The sequence below is a fragment of the Xiphophorus hellerii genome, chromosome 7 (genome assembly GCF_003331165.1).
Source record: "Xiphophorus hellerii strain 12219 chromosome 7, Xiphophorus_hellerii-4.1, whole genome shotgun sequence".
Classification (NCBI taxonomy): domain Eukaryota; kingdom Metazoa; phylum Chordata; class Actinopteri; order Cyprinodontiformes; family Poeciliidae; genus Xiphophorus; species Xiphophorus hellerii.
Genome location: NC_045678.1, coordinates 25111064 through 25127138, shown reverse-complemented (window position 1 = coordinate 25127138; position 16075 = coordinate 25111064). Strand labels below are relative to the sequence as shown.

The window sequence follows — 16075 nt, the reverse complement described above, 5'->3', positions numbered from 1 at the left end:
GACTCAGGCAAAAGGGGACCTGCTTTTATTCATCGTGATAGGTTTGCTAACTGCAAGTTTGACTGCTGTATTTTCTAGCTGGCTCAGGTAACAAGTAGCTAATGTCGACAATGTATAATGCAAACTTTCTAATCGTTTGAGCTTAAGGAATATGTCAGACATACTGTATGTTCTGCTCTTTCGTCCAGATCCGAGATTGACTTGTTTTCAAAGCAGAAACAAATATCTGTATTTTTTTAATTTTTTGATTCTTCAGTGAGTCTCTGGTGGATTTTTATGAATTTCTGTCTTCCCGGCTGAAAGATTGCCTGCATATTTTCCCACTATTGCAACCACGGATTCAGTCTAGCTTCCGAGGCTTGTTTTAAGTTGCCTGCGACTTGTACTTGGACACAGGCAGCTAAAGCAAGTCTGGGAAGCCTGAGACATGTCAGCGAGAACATCTGACGACAGAAGCCAGAACATAAAAACTACTCTGACAGATTTTGAGTTTTGCAGTAAAATCCATTAAATTATATCCTGCAGTGCAAAATCCCAGAATGCATCGTGACAGTTTATTGAAAAGGTGTTATATTTCACCATAAATCAATGATTTACTGTGTAGTTCTTAAGTAGTTAGCTATAAAAATGATTGCTGTTTTATGTAGCTTCATTGTATTTTCCATTTTTTATATGATTTCCTTTCTGTGTGCATGACAGAACTCATATCAAATGACTCATGGAGACAGTGATTATCGGCTAACTATTCACACAAAAATATAAGCTTATGATATAAGATGCTAATAGTTTTGTAGTTTGAGTTCACCTTAGATTCACTGTATGTCTTCTAATTGAAAAAAAAACATGTTTGTAAGCTTAAAATAGGAATTAATTGCCTAGACATTAAAGATGGTAGAAAGAATAACTATATTATATCACTTAACTTGTCTTCTGGTTTGTGTTTTAGAGACAGAAGAATTGCCAAACTACACATAAACCAGCAGCATATATCACTGTCGGTGTGTGTTTTCTCTTTCAGGATCATCATGAAATATGCATGTTGTGGGGTTTGCATTTATTTTCAGTGAAGCTAGATCAGATAATCAAAGATTGATTGGATGAGAAAACAAAAAGAACAGAACAACATCCAACACATGCCGGAGTCAAAGCTGGAACAGTGTACACAGTCACATCACGCCCACGTTTGAATGGTTTTAATTTGGTGCCCATATTTGCAATTTTTTAGTAGTGTTCTGCATGTTCTTTTTTTTTTTTTGCATAATCTTATATAGTTTATTGGAAAAGCTTTAACCAGTGACTTAATGATATTAATAAAATCTGAATAAAATATTTCAAATGTGTTGCCTATTTCTGTGTATTACAAATGTTTTATATTGTAATATAATATAACATTATATATTATATAAGGTGACAGTTAAACTGATACGGATTCATTTAGTCAATAAATTAGAGTTGAACCACCTGGGTGTGAAATATTTGCAAGAAACATCATCACTATTATTTGCAATAATTGGGCTTTATTAATGGCAAATAAATCATCAGAATTATTGATGAGAAATTTACAACTTACTTAAAATCTGTTGAAACTTAGACACAAAGTATTGACACCCTGTTATTTTTTTTGTCACATTACAAGCATAAAATGTGTGTATTTTTTAAAGATTGTATATAATGAGCAACATAAAATTGTGCAGTGGACAAAAAGAATATGCACGATTCTAAAAGGTATGCCATGAATAACTCACTTCCTTAATTCTTATACCCCTAATTTGCATCAAGTGAAAGTGACTGTATCAGACCTCATTTAAAGTCAGATTTCTGTGAACATTTCAGAGGTTTGATGAAGAATATCAAGGGAACACAGCAGACAGTTCAATGATAAAGCTGTGAAGAAGTTTAACGATACTAAGATGTAGAAAAAATATTGCAAACTTTGAACATCACAAAGAGCTCTGTCTGCAAAGCTGTCAATACAGGTCAGTGCCAGTGAAATACATCAGAGAAGCATCCAAATAGTCTATGGTAACTCTGGACGAGCTGCAGAGATCCACAGCTCAGTTGTGATAATCTATAAAAGTGACAACTTTTAGTCATGGACTCCACAAATCTAGCCTTTATAGAAGAGTGACCGTTTGTCACAAGCTGTGTATGAGGCACAGCAAGCATGTGGATGGAGGTACTTAACTCTAATGAAACCAAGATTCAGCTTTCTAGTCAACAATGGTTCTGCAAAACCAATGGGTGGAAAATAACACTGCACATATCTAAACACACCATTCTTTGAATTCAGTTCAGTTCAGTTCAACTCAATTCAACTCAATTCAATTCAATTTAGATTGAATTTAGATTGAATTTAGATTGGATTAGATTTGAATTTTCAGATTGACAACAAATTGCCGTATCAAAACACAGACTTACAGTACATAGTCAATTCATTCAAATTCAGTACATACTGTATATTGCAATTCCATGCAATGCTGCATTGATGCAATAATTTATCCAAAATAATGCCCAACCAAGTTTTGACTAGATGTGCTGTGTGTGGACATACTTTTCAGTAGATCAACATTAAAACTTATTTTAACTGTGACATTGTTACTCTGAACTGAAATTGACATAGTGGTCAGAATTGACTGGAACAAATACTGAATATATCTATATCAGCCATGTTCAGTTATGCTACATAATGTTTGAATTTAACATTAAATCACTAATTTAACATTTTTTGTTCAGATTTTAATTTAGTAACTTAAATTTTCTAGATCACAGCAGATAGTCAAGCCACAATATCTGGGTTAGATTTAACTCCAGACTTTGATTAGACCAGTCCAAAACCTTCTTTTTTTTTTTTTAGCTATTTAAAGGTGGATTTACTGGTGTGCTTTAAATTATTGTCTTCTGTATAGCCTGCATTCCCTTGAGATTGTGGTCATGATAAAGTTGGTCCACAAAATATTTTCCCCAAAGTCATGAGGGTCATCAACATATATATTTTTATTTTTTGTGTGGAATTGTCAACAATCATCTTAACTGAGAAAAGTGTTGTTGTTCTGGGTTTATTTGTGACCTGTGGATTAATTTGTGGATGAAAATGGAATGATTTTAGTAGACTAATATTGCCACTCCTTCTCAGTTTGCGAATAGTTCTCATTGTGGTTCACTGGAGAGCCAAAACCTGGAAAATGGTGTTGGGACGTTTCCAGACTCATAATCTCAAATTTGCAGTTTGATCGGAAAAGGAATGACATTCAGATCAGAAAAATGTGACTTTAACAAAGTCTGCTGCTCCTAGAACAGTGGTGCCCAAAGTCGGTCCTGCATGGTTTCCTTCTCTCTCTGGTGGTAGTAACAACATTTTCAGCATGTCAACGTTCTTCTTAGGCCTTCTGGTGAACCATCATTTGATCCAGGTGCGTTAAATCAGGGAGAAAACTAAAACATGCAGGATGCCGGCCCTCGAGGACCGACTTTGGACACCACTGTCCTAGAAGAAGCAGAAAGACATGAGCTTGCACCAATGAGCATCAGGGCCCATGGTTTTAACGTTATGACCTCATTAGCCCCAGATTGAGGCCATATAACGTTAAACCCACACAGAGGATGTTAGGAGGGATGAAATGTTCTTGTTTTCCTCTGCTCACTGAAGCGCGTTTTTCAAGGTAAATATTCTTTCTCCAACACGAGGCAGGTCTTTGTTGTTTACCAAGAGGTAAAGAGGCGGAAAAGTGAGGGGGATCTGAACTGGTTTCCATGTCAAACACTTCAATTCACCATAGAAACTCAGATCTTAACGCGGAAACTTTATTAAACTGTGATGGTGGATTGATAAGGGCCGAATTTCTATCGGCCTCTTTTTATTGTGGGCACCGGGCGGGCTGACAGAGGTAAATTGCTCTTTTAATTAAAGCAATGCACCAGGGGAAATTGCTGTCTGAATATTGTCTCAGAGATGGGGGCCAGTGACAGTTGCCTGGAAACTTCAATCTGTCCACCCGCATTTATTCCAGATCCCAGTTATGAGATAAAGTTTAATAAAAATCTTTTGCTGCGCCACCGCCGAAATGAAACCCAAGCCTTTCTGAGCATCTGAACACAATGAGACAGGACCGCGGAGGAAACCTCATGTTCAACATGTATCTCTCAGGTTTGTCCGGTTAGGAATTAGTCAAACAGGCTTTTATGATAGAATTGGTTGGATGTTTGCAGCGCTGTGGAGTCCAGCAGAAGAAGATGTTCGATTTCCAGGCCAGAGCTGTGCTGAGCCGCTTCCCTCTGAAAGCCCGTCTGCTCTTTTGTCGGAAATCGGAAATCCTTTTTCCTGGACGCGTTTCCTGGCTTCTTGCAGGGGGGACCGCAAGGATGACATGCTTCACACACTGGACTCTGACTGCACCAGAAAGCAATAGGATTTCATTCCGTTTGCGCATTTATGAGTCTATTTTTTGTGTCAATTGGTGCAAAAATAGTCCACTTTAAATGTTACTAAAAAATTTAACACCCGTTTAAAAAAATGGGGGGAATTTGTTGTGTTTTGCGGATTTAAATAAATTATTGAGTTTTTATGCTTTTCCAAATATTGTTGTATTTAATGCATTTTTTTGTCAGCTGTATATTCATTTCATTCGCTATTTCATATACAGACCCTTCTTACTCTTCTAAATATCCAAACCAGATTGATATCTGGAAATACATAGCTTAGGGGAATTCCATAAACTATTTTGTAATATTGTGAATAAATATATATTTCATGTTAATATTTCTGTTTTGACTTCAGATCCAACAGAAAATCTGTTGAAAGAAAGCAAAGGAACATCTTGGAGTCCAATAAATACCGGAGTGCAAAAAGGTAAGAATGAACCCAAAATAATCATAAAAAAAATATTCATTTGTCACTTTGTTATTCCATTGCTTGTGTGTTATGCTTAGAATAATGTTTTAGTGAAAATGTATATCAAATATTAGCCGACTAATAAAATATGGATTCTTTAAAAAAGAAAGGGTAGTAGATAGTAATTGATTTTGCTATCATAATGATTAATAAATTATTTATTTTAAATACATATTTGATAAATATCGTTGGAAAATAATTATCTACTTCCAAATAGTGAACTATGAATGTTTATTTGTCAAAAATACTACATACAATTTGATAAAAATTCTTTATTTAATACATTTTTATTCAAGAAAATATTGAAAATTTAAAAAGAGAGAACGTACAAAAGAGAGCGAGGAAAAGAAAGAATCAAAGAAAGAAAAAAGAAAAAACTTATTTACTTTAAGTTCAAATATCCGACATCAATATCACTGACATCAGATTTTCTCTGATTTGATGACACACCGTTCATCTCTAAAACTAAATAAAATATGTTTTTATGTAATAGAAGTGGAATCTGGAGAGAATAAAACCCAGAATGATTGTAAGATCTCAAAGGAGTTTGTTGCTATAAAAGAACTGAAATCTAGTTTCTTTTTCTCTGATCACTTGTGAGATTAAGGTCTTCTGTCATGAATATTTCTTTGAGAACATAACATTGACTGTTGCGTGTGTGTTTTTATTCTTCCTCTGTCCCCAGGCAGCGGACAGATCCAGCTGTGGCAGTTCCTCCTGGAGCTCCTCTCGGACAGCACCAACGTGTCCTGCATCGCCTGGGAGGGCACCAATGGGGAGTTCAAGCTCATCGACCCGGATGAGGTGGCCCGGCGCTGGGGGGAGCGGAAGAGCAAGCCCAACATGAACTACGACAAGCTGAGCCGGGCGCTGCGCTACTACTACGACAAGAACATCATGACTAAAGTCCACGGCAAGAGATACGCCTACAAGTTCGACTTCCACGGCCTGGCGCAGGTGTGCCAGCCGTCCACCACGGAGCAGGCCATCTACAAGTTTCAGGGGAACTTCTCCCCGATCCCCTTCTCCGGCATTTCCAAACTGAATCTCGTCACGCCCGGCGTGGGTCCCTCGGGTTTCTCCTACTGGCCCGGCTCCCCACCGGCGGCCCTTTATCACAGCCACAACCTGCAGCCTGCGGGGCCCTTCGGCACCGTGTCTCCGTCTCACATCAGCTGCGTCAACAACATCAACAGTCTGGCCAACATCAACAATCACTACAACTGACTCCTGTTGCACATTCCATGCCAGACTTGGAATACATGAATAAACACGAACTGTTTTTTGTTTGCGCCCCAAATGTTGAGTAATTCCACCATGATTTGGACAAGATTTCTGAAAAACGACATTTCTCTTACTTCACTCAGCAAACCTGCCTTATTCCACACCTAGCCTTGTAAATTTTGGACTGTATTTTATCCCGGTAATTTATGTCGGTAAATTCTTAATTAGAATAAAAAATGAACATTACGTCCTATTTTATTATATTCCCGAATTTGATTATAGATGGTCTTTGTAGATATGAAGTAAATAATTTCCAATAACTTGAATCAATCTGACCCTTTGTTCAGACTACTGCGTAGAAATAACCAAGATGTGTGTTAAAAAAACAAAAAAAACAAATAGCTTGACTATGCTTCAAATCGTTTTTCACTCAGATGTAATGAATATTTAATAAATGAATAAATAAATACATCCATTAGAAAAAACGCGTAGTTTTACACAAACTACTTTTCTGCGCAAAATGTCATTTTTTTAAAATATGAAATTTCTGATCTTCACTCAACAAATTTAGAATTTCAGAAATCAACAAACTTTTATTTGTGACGAGGTGTTTTTTGATAGAGAATATAGCCATTAGATGTTCCAATAAAATGCTAGAAGAGTTGTTTTCTCCTTTCTTCCTTTAAATTGTCTCTGTCCCCTTTATACACTTTGGTCGATCGGAACGCTAACGACTCTTTCAGATACAAAATGGAGCCACCTGCCAAATGGAGGTTTACCGTCCATGAACCATTTCGGACGCGACAGTGAGACGTAAAGTATTGTTTTCCCTTAGTCATTACTCTACAGTGAGCAAATGTGCTTTTATGATTTCAATACATAAAATTAGGAATGTGATTAACGTTGTTTTACCTTAGTCACATTCATATTTATCCAGAGTTGAAGGGTAACAGAACCACAAACATAAGCAGATATAGAATTGAAATTTACAATAAAACAAAAATAATGCCTAAGCTCTGAATGACCGCTGTAAATACTTATATTTAAGATGCACAGAAATAACTAATCATAAAGGGAAAGTAAAAATATATACATCAGTTTGTGAATCGAGATAGCATTTGAGAATTTAAACTATCTTGGACAGAATAGGTGGAAAATGATCTGATGCCTTAAATGAGCGTTGCCGCTGCTTTCCCTCCCTCTCTGAGAATTAATTTTTTTAAACACTATTATGGTAGATCTCTGGCGCCACCTTGTGGTGAAGAATCGGGATTTTAGGAGTTGAATTTGAGGCTCAGACTGTATAAAGAAAAAAAAAAACCTCAAATGACATTGATAAATGACTACTTGCTTAAAAATCGCACTGCAATAAAAAATATTTATAGAAATGTAAACTTTTCTTTTCACCTGCAAAGACATTTCAAGCAGTACCGTCAAGTATTATGTGTGAAGAAAGGATGACATTATTGAACCAGTCTGACGCTTTTATTGTTTTCACTGAATTCATATTAAATATCCTGTGACAACAGGAACAATTCCATTCAGTGGAATTTGAATTGATAAAAAAAATTATAATAATAATAAAAAAATATTTAAAAATCACGTTTATAAATAAATGTATTTAACATTGACTACTTCCCGATAGTCTTCCGTCTTGTGACTTTGTAAAGTGCCAAAAGAAAAAAAGAGATATTTAGATTAGAGAAGTTAAACTGTCATTCAGCGTTAAGACATAGTAAGAGTGAGCTAGTCTAATGGTCGAGAACATACTTCTGATTGCGCCTAGATTTGTGTTATTGAGAATGTAGAGTCTTTGCTATTACGAAAACCAGTCAATGGTTAAAATAATTATTTAAATGAGAATTACAATTGTACTCAGCCTATGCTCCCCTCCGGAAAGGCGTCTAACAGATAAACCAGATGCAGTTACCTGGAGAGAAAATATTCAGCGAAAACATGAAGTTAACACTTGAAATAACAGCAAATAATGCAAACTGGACCATAGAAGAAGAGGAGAGGAGGTCAATTTGTCTTCCAGTAGCAAATTGACCTAGTTGTCCCATAGCAAGACAACTACAGAGAAGCTCAGAAGCTATGCTCTAATGATTTTTATCAAAAAGGAAAGTTTTAAAGCAGGCAGAGTTTGAGGGAGATTAATTTTTAAGAAAGACATTTAAATTCTGTTCTTTATTTAACAGGAACCCATTGAAGGGAAACTAAAGCAGAACACGATATCAAGTCCAGAAGTAGCAGAAAGGAAATAGCTACTGCATGACTTCTCTACAGTTCAGAGTAAATACAATTCAGCAGGACAAGAATGTAACTTTGTTCTAAATCTGGAACAAAATTACTGAAAACTGGTAAACAACTGCAGCACTGAGTTCCTTTAAATCAAGTCTAAAAACCCACCTGTTGCTTTTGAACCATGACAAATGGAACTCTGACCACAGTATTTGATGTGTGTTGATGACTTTTATAATTACACTTAAAAAAATGTAATGATTGTTCCTGGTTTCACAATGGGTGATTGTAATGTTTTTATATTTTTATGTTTTCATGATTTAAAGCACTTTGATTCATTGATTTATTACAATTTGTCTCTTTTAGAACGAAGTCATAATTATTGTTATTTATTTATTTATTTATTTAGTAGAGAATGCCACTTTTAGTTGTGCCTTTAAGGATTATGTTATGCACTAACATAATAGTGCATTTAAATTCAGGTTTTAAATCAACCGGACATTTTTTTCAGCAGGTTTACTAATGTAAAAAATTGTTGCGCTGCTGCTTCCAAAAGTTACTTTTTCCAGAAGTTTCAAAGTGCAACAATGACTCTAGTCGGCCATGCGGGGGCACCATCGCTCTTCTGCTGCCACAAATACACCTTACATAACTAAGTGATCAAAGGACTGGATTAATGTAGAGTGCAGAAACTGTTGCAAATAGCAGATTAACCCTTCACCTCGTTATATGACAGTTCATCCTGGACATGTGGATGAATCTTAAAAGGACTCTGTTTTATTTGAAGATGAAATTAGACCAACATTAAGCTAAAAGTTGCAATTTGATGAAAAATAAATAATTTAGACAACATGTTCGTGTCTACATAAAACCGTAGCATTGATGCAGCTAGGTTAAAAATCAGAAAGTGTGTTTGCATGTGAGAGGGACAGAGAATCCACCCCTCACTAACAGCACCAGTGTTTGTGTATGTGTTCTGCATATCAATAGGAAAGACATGAGGTCACTCTCAGCAACTAAATCTGTCTCTTGCCAGGGTTGTTTTACGCACTAAACATTGCTGCAGACAGACGCCTTCTGGTTGTGTCTCTGACACAGCAGCTCTGACAACATGAGAGCCCAAACAATGCTATCAGGGAGTCAGGTACTTCCACAATACAGCAATTGCCACCTTTCTCCCCCTAAAGTGTTTGTTTGCCTCTATGTGCATCACCCTTTTCTGTTGCTGATCCTCATCCTCTTGCTTCTTGCATAACAAAGTAGGTGGGTGTTTTCCTGCGAGCCGCAGGATTAACAGTGTGAATGCAGGAGATAGAGCAGCGAGACGAAAACACACAAAGGATGAAGGGGGAAATAAAATTAGCTGCATAGACTCAGGTTTAAATAGCAGCCCTTTGAACTGATGGATGGAAAAATGTTGACACTTTGGCTCATTTTTGACTCACATCTGTTGTCATTTATCCACAGAAACATGTTTTGCACAGCTTAATTGCCCCATTGAAAGAAAAGGACTCATTGAAGAAGTTTGCAGTCTAACACAGTTGAAATCAGATATTTACAATACATGCACTACATAATAATACACAAACATTTTTTGTCACTGTCTGTCATCTAACATCTAAACACTTATTGTTTTAAGTCGTTATCCTGTCATCCATCCATCTGTTTTCTACAACCGCTTCTCCTCACAGAAGCTGGTGTCCATTGGTCATTAAGGAAGAACCAGGGTACAACCTGGACAAATTCCCAGTCCATTATAAAGCAGACCATGCACAATGTATAAGGGCAATTTAAAGAGACCGCATTACCTAACAGTCATGGGTTTTGATTCTATGAGGAAGCCAGCATAAAGCCACGCATGCATGGGGAAAGCATGCAAGTTAAGTTCCCCAGGCACGATTCGAACAAAGGGCCTTCCTGCTGCCAGGCAACCGTGCTATCACAGTAAAAGATTAGACTGTTTTATTGCTTGCTTCAGATTTGTTAGTTTACATTAACAATGTTAGTAAGACTTCAAGCAACTTGAGAAGGGCATCAGGCACATCTGTGGATTCAATTCAAGATAACACCTCGAACACACTGCTTCCACATAGAGACATCTTTAAAAAATCAAAAGAAATCAACAAAGTATCAGGAAAAGAATAGTAGGTCACCTGTAGCCTGATTCCTCTTGAGTGCAGTTTCCAGATGTGGCAACCAGATATGTATGAGTCTGACCTGGTAATGAAAGAGAAAGGTTCTCTATTTTGTAGCAAAAGACCTTGGACTTCTAAACTGGTATGTGTCATCCACAGTGAAATGAGACTGACTGAAAGGCCACTCAGAAAGGATGAAGAAATGGCTTGAAAAGCAACATAACAATCCAGATTATAATTTGCAGAAACACCTTCTTCCCAAGATCTTTTGCCTTCCTAACCTCACTTCATTCCTACCCTCACAGATAAACACACAGTCAGCTGACTTCTCCCCAACTGCTGCAGCTAACAAAACACTCTACATATAGCACTCTATTTATGTTGTGCAATAATCCTTCCTGAAATATATTTTACTCTCAGGAAACTATTTGCACAAATATCTGTGAAATAATTTCAATATTTGTGCAAAATGACAAATGTTAGACTCAGATTACTGAAGGGTCTGTTCTATTCTATTCTATTCTATTCTATTCTATTCTATTCTATTCTATATATGTATCAATTTGATATATTTGATTTTACTGGACCCAGCTAAAGAAATGGAATCAATTTGCACTTAATGACACTCCTTGAAAAAGTTTATTAGCAGAGTTGACCATTATGTGTTGCCAAAACTCCTTATTTGTTTATCCTTTGTGTCTGAATGGTTGATTGGTTAGAGATAAGTAGCTTCAGAAACAAACAAAAATCTTTGTATTGAAAATGACAATCTTATAAACTGAAAATATGTGAAAAACCAGTCAGACCACACAGATAAAACCTTGACAGGTCTTCAGTAAACCTAAAGAACTGTTGATCAAGATCACTTTAGAAAATCACAGGTAAGTGTAGTTTGATAACAGAAAAAAATATGAAAAGATGAGAGATGACTCAAGAAATACGCACATTAATCAAAATGTAGATTTATTCAGACAATAATGTTTATTGCATGTTTATTATATTTAGATAAATGTCTTGAAGCTGCACTAAATACACAATAAGGAGGTTTTCATGTTCTCTGCAATGGGCTGAAATGAAAGCAGCCTGTGGGCAATAAGCTGAATTGTATGAAATATCACAGTCAGTGAGTCATTCTCCCAGCTACAGAAAGAAGTCATGAAGACAGCAAATTTAGAGCAACACACCTACATGGTACAGAAATAGACTTGAGTTAGAAGGTGGGAGAAAGCACGAAATGAAGAGACACAGAGAGAGAGCGGTAAGAAACCGGGGCATGATCTAAAACAAGGTTCCCTTTTCTGATTTTGGGAAGTACAAACCACTCAGTCTGTTAAACAGACTTCTGTTTGCATTAATACAACATGATTAATGCTAATGAACTCATAATGCTAAAATACAAACACAATAAAAACACATTTTTCAAGCATCACTGTAATCATATCTAGTGGCTCTGAGGCACTTATATGATAGTACCATTTCCCAGAAAATAGCAGTGTAGAAAGTATATCTGAAAATAAAATAAAGAACTACTTTTTTCCAGGTTGCAACAATGACATGACATAGAACTTCTTTTTTTTTTCAAAGAAAAAGATTGAGTAAATTTGACACAGTGAAGCAACACTGGGGATGGCATCAAAGCGAGAATCCCAATAAACTCAAATCATACTCCAAAATCAAAACCTCCAAGCTTGACTGAAAATTACAATAGATAAGTCAAAGACCATTTGGAGAAAACATTTAAAGTTGAAGTTTGTGGTTGCTTGAGGTGTTCTTAAACAATCTAATCAATTTCTTTTAATCTCATCGTGACAATTGTTGATGTTATTAGATAGTTCAGCAAAAAAAATTATCTCAAACTCACATCAGATCTCACCTCGGAATGATTAGAGGAGGGTGCTTATAAGCTTTTAGAATGAACCAGATCTGTGAGCTCTGTGCCAGGAAACCAGCCAATTTAAACAGACTCTAGCAATTCCGCCATTGAGCCTTTTTCTACAATGGTACAAAGAACCACTGTACCTAAAAGTCAACCATGGTGGTGGCATTCTGTGAAGCTGATGTGCTGCCAGTGGCACTGAGACACTGAACAAATTTGTCGCCTCCCTCTCAATTCAAGAGCCAGATGGTTAAAGTTGTAGGAATTTAAGCAAATCTCATGCATATCTTTGAACCTGTATGTATATATATTTTTTTACCCTCTTTTAATTTACGAAAATCTATAGTACGTTGAAGCACTAGTTTTCAAAATTGCTAAAGTTGAATGTTGTCTTATTAGACCATCTAACAGAATAGCGGTTAAGTCGTTCCATTAATGATGAGTGAAAACTTCCCAACAGAAGTTGAAGTCCCAAAGAATTTGACTGAAATATCAAAACATAGATTTAGATTCTGGATATTACATAAAAATGATTGATAAATCATCCCACTGACTCATTCTATGTGGATTAACTCACTGATAGTGCAGGCGTGGGCTACATGAGAAAGTAGTATTATATAAGAGCTCAGGCAGTGAAAACTGTTAACAAATTATTTAACCAGTGATTCAAATTATGTGTGAATAAAAGGAACAACAAAGGGACAGAAAAAAATAAATGGCCTCTTTTCTTTCCCCGACCTTCCTGCTACACAACAGAAGCTGAGTGGCTCTCAGTGTAACGCAACACTGAAATAATCTAGTTAAGGAGATTAGCAGAGTGGTTATGTACAAGGAGGACAGCAGAGCAGACATAATCCCTCAGAGTTACAAGAGTTCACGCTGATTTGGTTGCTTTTCTAAGAAATCAAAAGAAGTTGGCTGAAAGGAAAGAAAAGTCTCAGTACAAGGCACAGAAGTACAGACAGTAAACTAATCATACCTACATATGCATAAATATATTTATTAACGTAATTAAGTTGGGTAATATTATAAAGTATTGTTTGTCTCATCTGTCTCCAAAATTAGCCATGGCTGATTTTCTTTTGAAATATGTTTAAATCCTTCACCAGTTTCTGGCTTATTGCTTAACAAGCACATTATGTTTTCTGGTAAAAATGTAATCAAGTGAAAAGTTTTCATATTTGTTCATATTCTTTGTAAAAGCGATATTCATATCCTCAATTTACCTTCAGGTAAAAAAAGCAAACAGTTCCAAATCCCTGCAACAAATGGGAATCTGTTGAGCAGGCAACATTTTGTGTAGTGGGTTGAGTTGGCAAAAAGCATCTATTTGTTTCAATCTGACAGAGTCAATCATCAGACTAATCTGATAATTTTTCAGTTATAAAAAAATAAAAAATAAAAAATTACAAGCAATATTTTCATCTTTTTGAGCTTATTATTAGACTGAGCACCCATTCAAATGGAACGGATGTTTTCCACCTTGATATTCAACATTTGGACTTCCAACTAATTATCTAAAATAGGGCTTCAGGACAACTCTGTTTTTATATTAACATAGTTTACCTTACAGTAATGAAGAGTGAAAGTAGTCAGCAGTCGAGAAGTACTTTTTTTTATCCATTATTTGTTTTGTGTTGAGTGTTTGCAGCAGAACTTCAAGCTTCATTTCATCTCACCAATGATGATTGTATTTTAGAAAATACTGTCAAAAAATATACTTCTTAAACTTTTTTGTGAAAGCTGCCAGTAAGGACATATTTTTGCTTTAACCTTCACAAAATCTGTACATCAGTGACAAAATAATCAATCAACAACAAATAGTGTTGGCGCTGCACACAAGTATCTTCAATCTGAAAAAAGTGCACTATTTAGTGGGTTCATAGTTGACTATCGTTAGACGTAAATGTGAGTCAGCAGAGAAACTGCAGAGAGGCTGGAAATGGATGCGTTAGGGACATACCTGCAGTGACAGAGTGTGCATATTTACTATTGATCACAGGGGTGTTTGTGTGTGTGTGTGTGAGAGCAGTGCAGAGGTTCAGCCCACGCTTGGCCATGCACAGCTCATTTTGCCCAGTTCTTGTTCACTTACCTTACCCGTTACTATAGAGACTCGGTGGACAGAAATGCAGAGAGCAGGCTGGCAGACAGATATGCGGCAGACCTGGGCTGAATCTTAATAGCAAAGGGAAGAGTCACAACACGGCTCTGCTTTTCAACTCCCCATGTCGGTTACATAATGCTGATGCATGAAGTCATCCCAATTCCCTGAACTTTGGATCCCAATAGACCTAAGACCTCCGCATCTTCAATGCAATCTATGTGGATTTCGCTCAACTTTAGTTTTTAAACATGCTACTGATATTAAATGTTATCTTAAGAGACGAGGTCTAGATATGTTAAGCTCTCTGTTGAATATAAATAATTTCACCTACAACATTCATTAAATGCTGCTTTCTTATATGCTCATCTTCTTGTCTTATTTTACCTCTTTTGGATGTTTATTACCACTCTACCTCTAACTACCCTTCTTCTCTTGCTCATTCTGGGTCACACTGTCTTTCTCCCCCACTTTCTGTCTGCATTTCCCAGTTTTTGCTCTGTAAATAGACACTGTGTGTCCCTGCAAGACGAACGAGAGAGAGCGAGAGATAGAGGGGGAGAGAGAAATATGGACAGTTCTGAGACTGCAGCAGAATCTGACCAATCACAGGAAGGGAACCCTCCAGCACGTGGCTTATTCATAAAAAAAAGAAAAACAAAATCTTATCAATGCAGCTCTACAATGTTGACTTGCAAATGTATACCTGAATGAACTAAAGAAGGCTGAATGTCAATTATATAAAGTTGTAGAAAAATTAAAGGATATTATATCTTTTTTTCTCTATTGATGCAACATGTAGATCAAAACAGGTAAAATGTGAGGCCAGATAAAAAGGTCAAAGCATAAAGACTCTTTTTCAAGGGTTCATAATTCACCTACTTGCTGCTGGGTTCTCTCTGTCCCCATTTCATTATGGAACAGTGAGGACAAAGACAAGACACCAAAAATAACCTTTATATGTGTCAGAATACTAAGATGTCCTCAATATGAAAAAAAAAGTATTCAAACTGTAGCATATTTAAGGATGTGAACCTTCATTTAGCCTAGATTTGTGATGTTTCTGTTTGGATGCTTAATCTTGTCTGTGCGTAATGATTAAGCAAAACTTTCCATGCAATAATAACTCTGCTTTTTAAGTTTTAGTTTCATGGCAACCTTGAAGTCTCATGAGTTTCAGTCTCATAGCAACCTATGCCAACACATACGCAGCACATCCTGGGAAGCATATTCGTCATGGATTTATTTCTATTGCATAACTGTGTCTCCTGGGTTCATTGTGAATGAAGGATTAGTGAGTGTGGGTAGTAGATAAGAAGGTGTCCGTGTTAATTACTGCTGACGAATGGCAGGGCACTGTTCCGGTAAGATGTTTGCCCACTCATTTATGGATATGAATGACATATTAATTTTGGAGCTTTTAATTACATGTTTGAACTGCTAATTTTCCAAAGTGGATTCATCACATTTTCACTTCACATGTAAAAGAAGCATAAAGTATGCAAGCTTGAATTTAATGTTGATTTTCTTTAATCCAGATACTACGGTCAAATAGGACACCTTGCCACATAAATAAAAAAAACTACATTCAGAGGAATTGAGGCGAA

The 16075-nt window shown here is 36.4% G+C and overlaps 1 protein-coding gene across 1 annotated transcript; it reads left to right on the top strand.

The window, feature by feature from the left end:
* Window positions 1–3453: 3453 nt before the first annotated feature.
* On the top strand, window positions 3454–7432 carry fev (FEV transcription factor, ETS family member). Its single transcript, XM_032566676.1, has 3 exons — window positions 3454–4144; window positions 4775–4846; window positions 5574–7432. The coding sequence occupies exons 1-3, from the start codon at window positions 4096–4098 to the stop codon at window positions 6113–6115; spliced, it is 663 nt and encodes a 220-aa protein (XP_032422567.1). The 5' UTR covers window positions 3454–4095; the 3' UTR covers window positions 6116–7432.
* The last annotated feature ends 8643 nt before the right edge of the window (window positions 7433–16075 follow it).

Coding starts and splice junctions, on each gene's coding strand:
- fev (XM_032566676.1), top strand. CDS start 4,096: ATGAGACAGGACCGCGGAGGAAACCTCATGTTCAACATGTATCTCTCA. Junction 4,145..4,774: donor GTTCAACATGTATCTCTCAG/GTTTGTCCGGTT, acceptor TTTTGACTTCAG/ATCCAACAGAAAATCTGTTG. Junction 4,847..5,573: donor AAATACCGGAGTGCAAAAAG/GTAAGAATGAAC, acceptor CTCTGTCCCCAG/GCAGCGGACAGATCCAGCTG.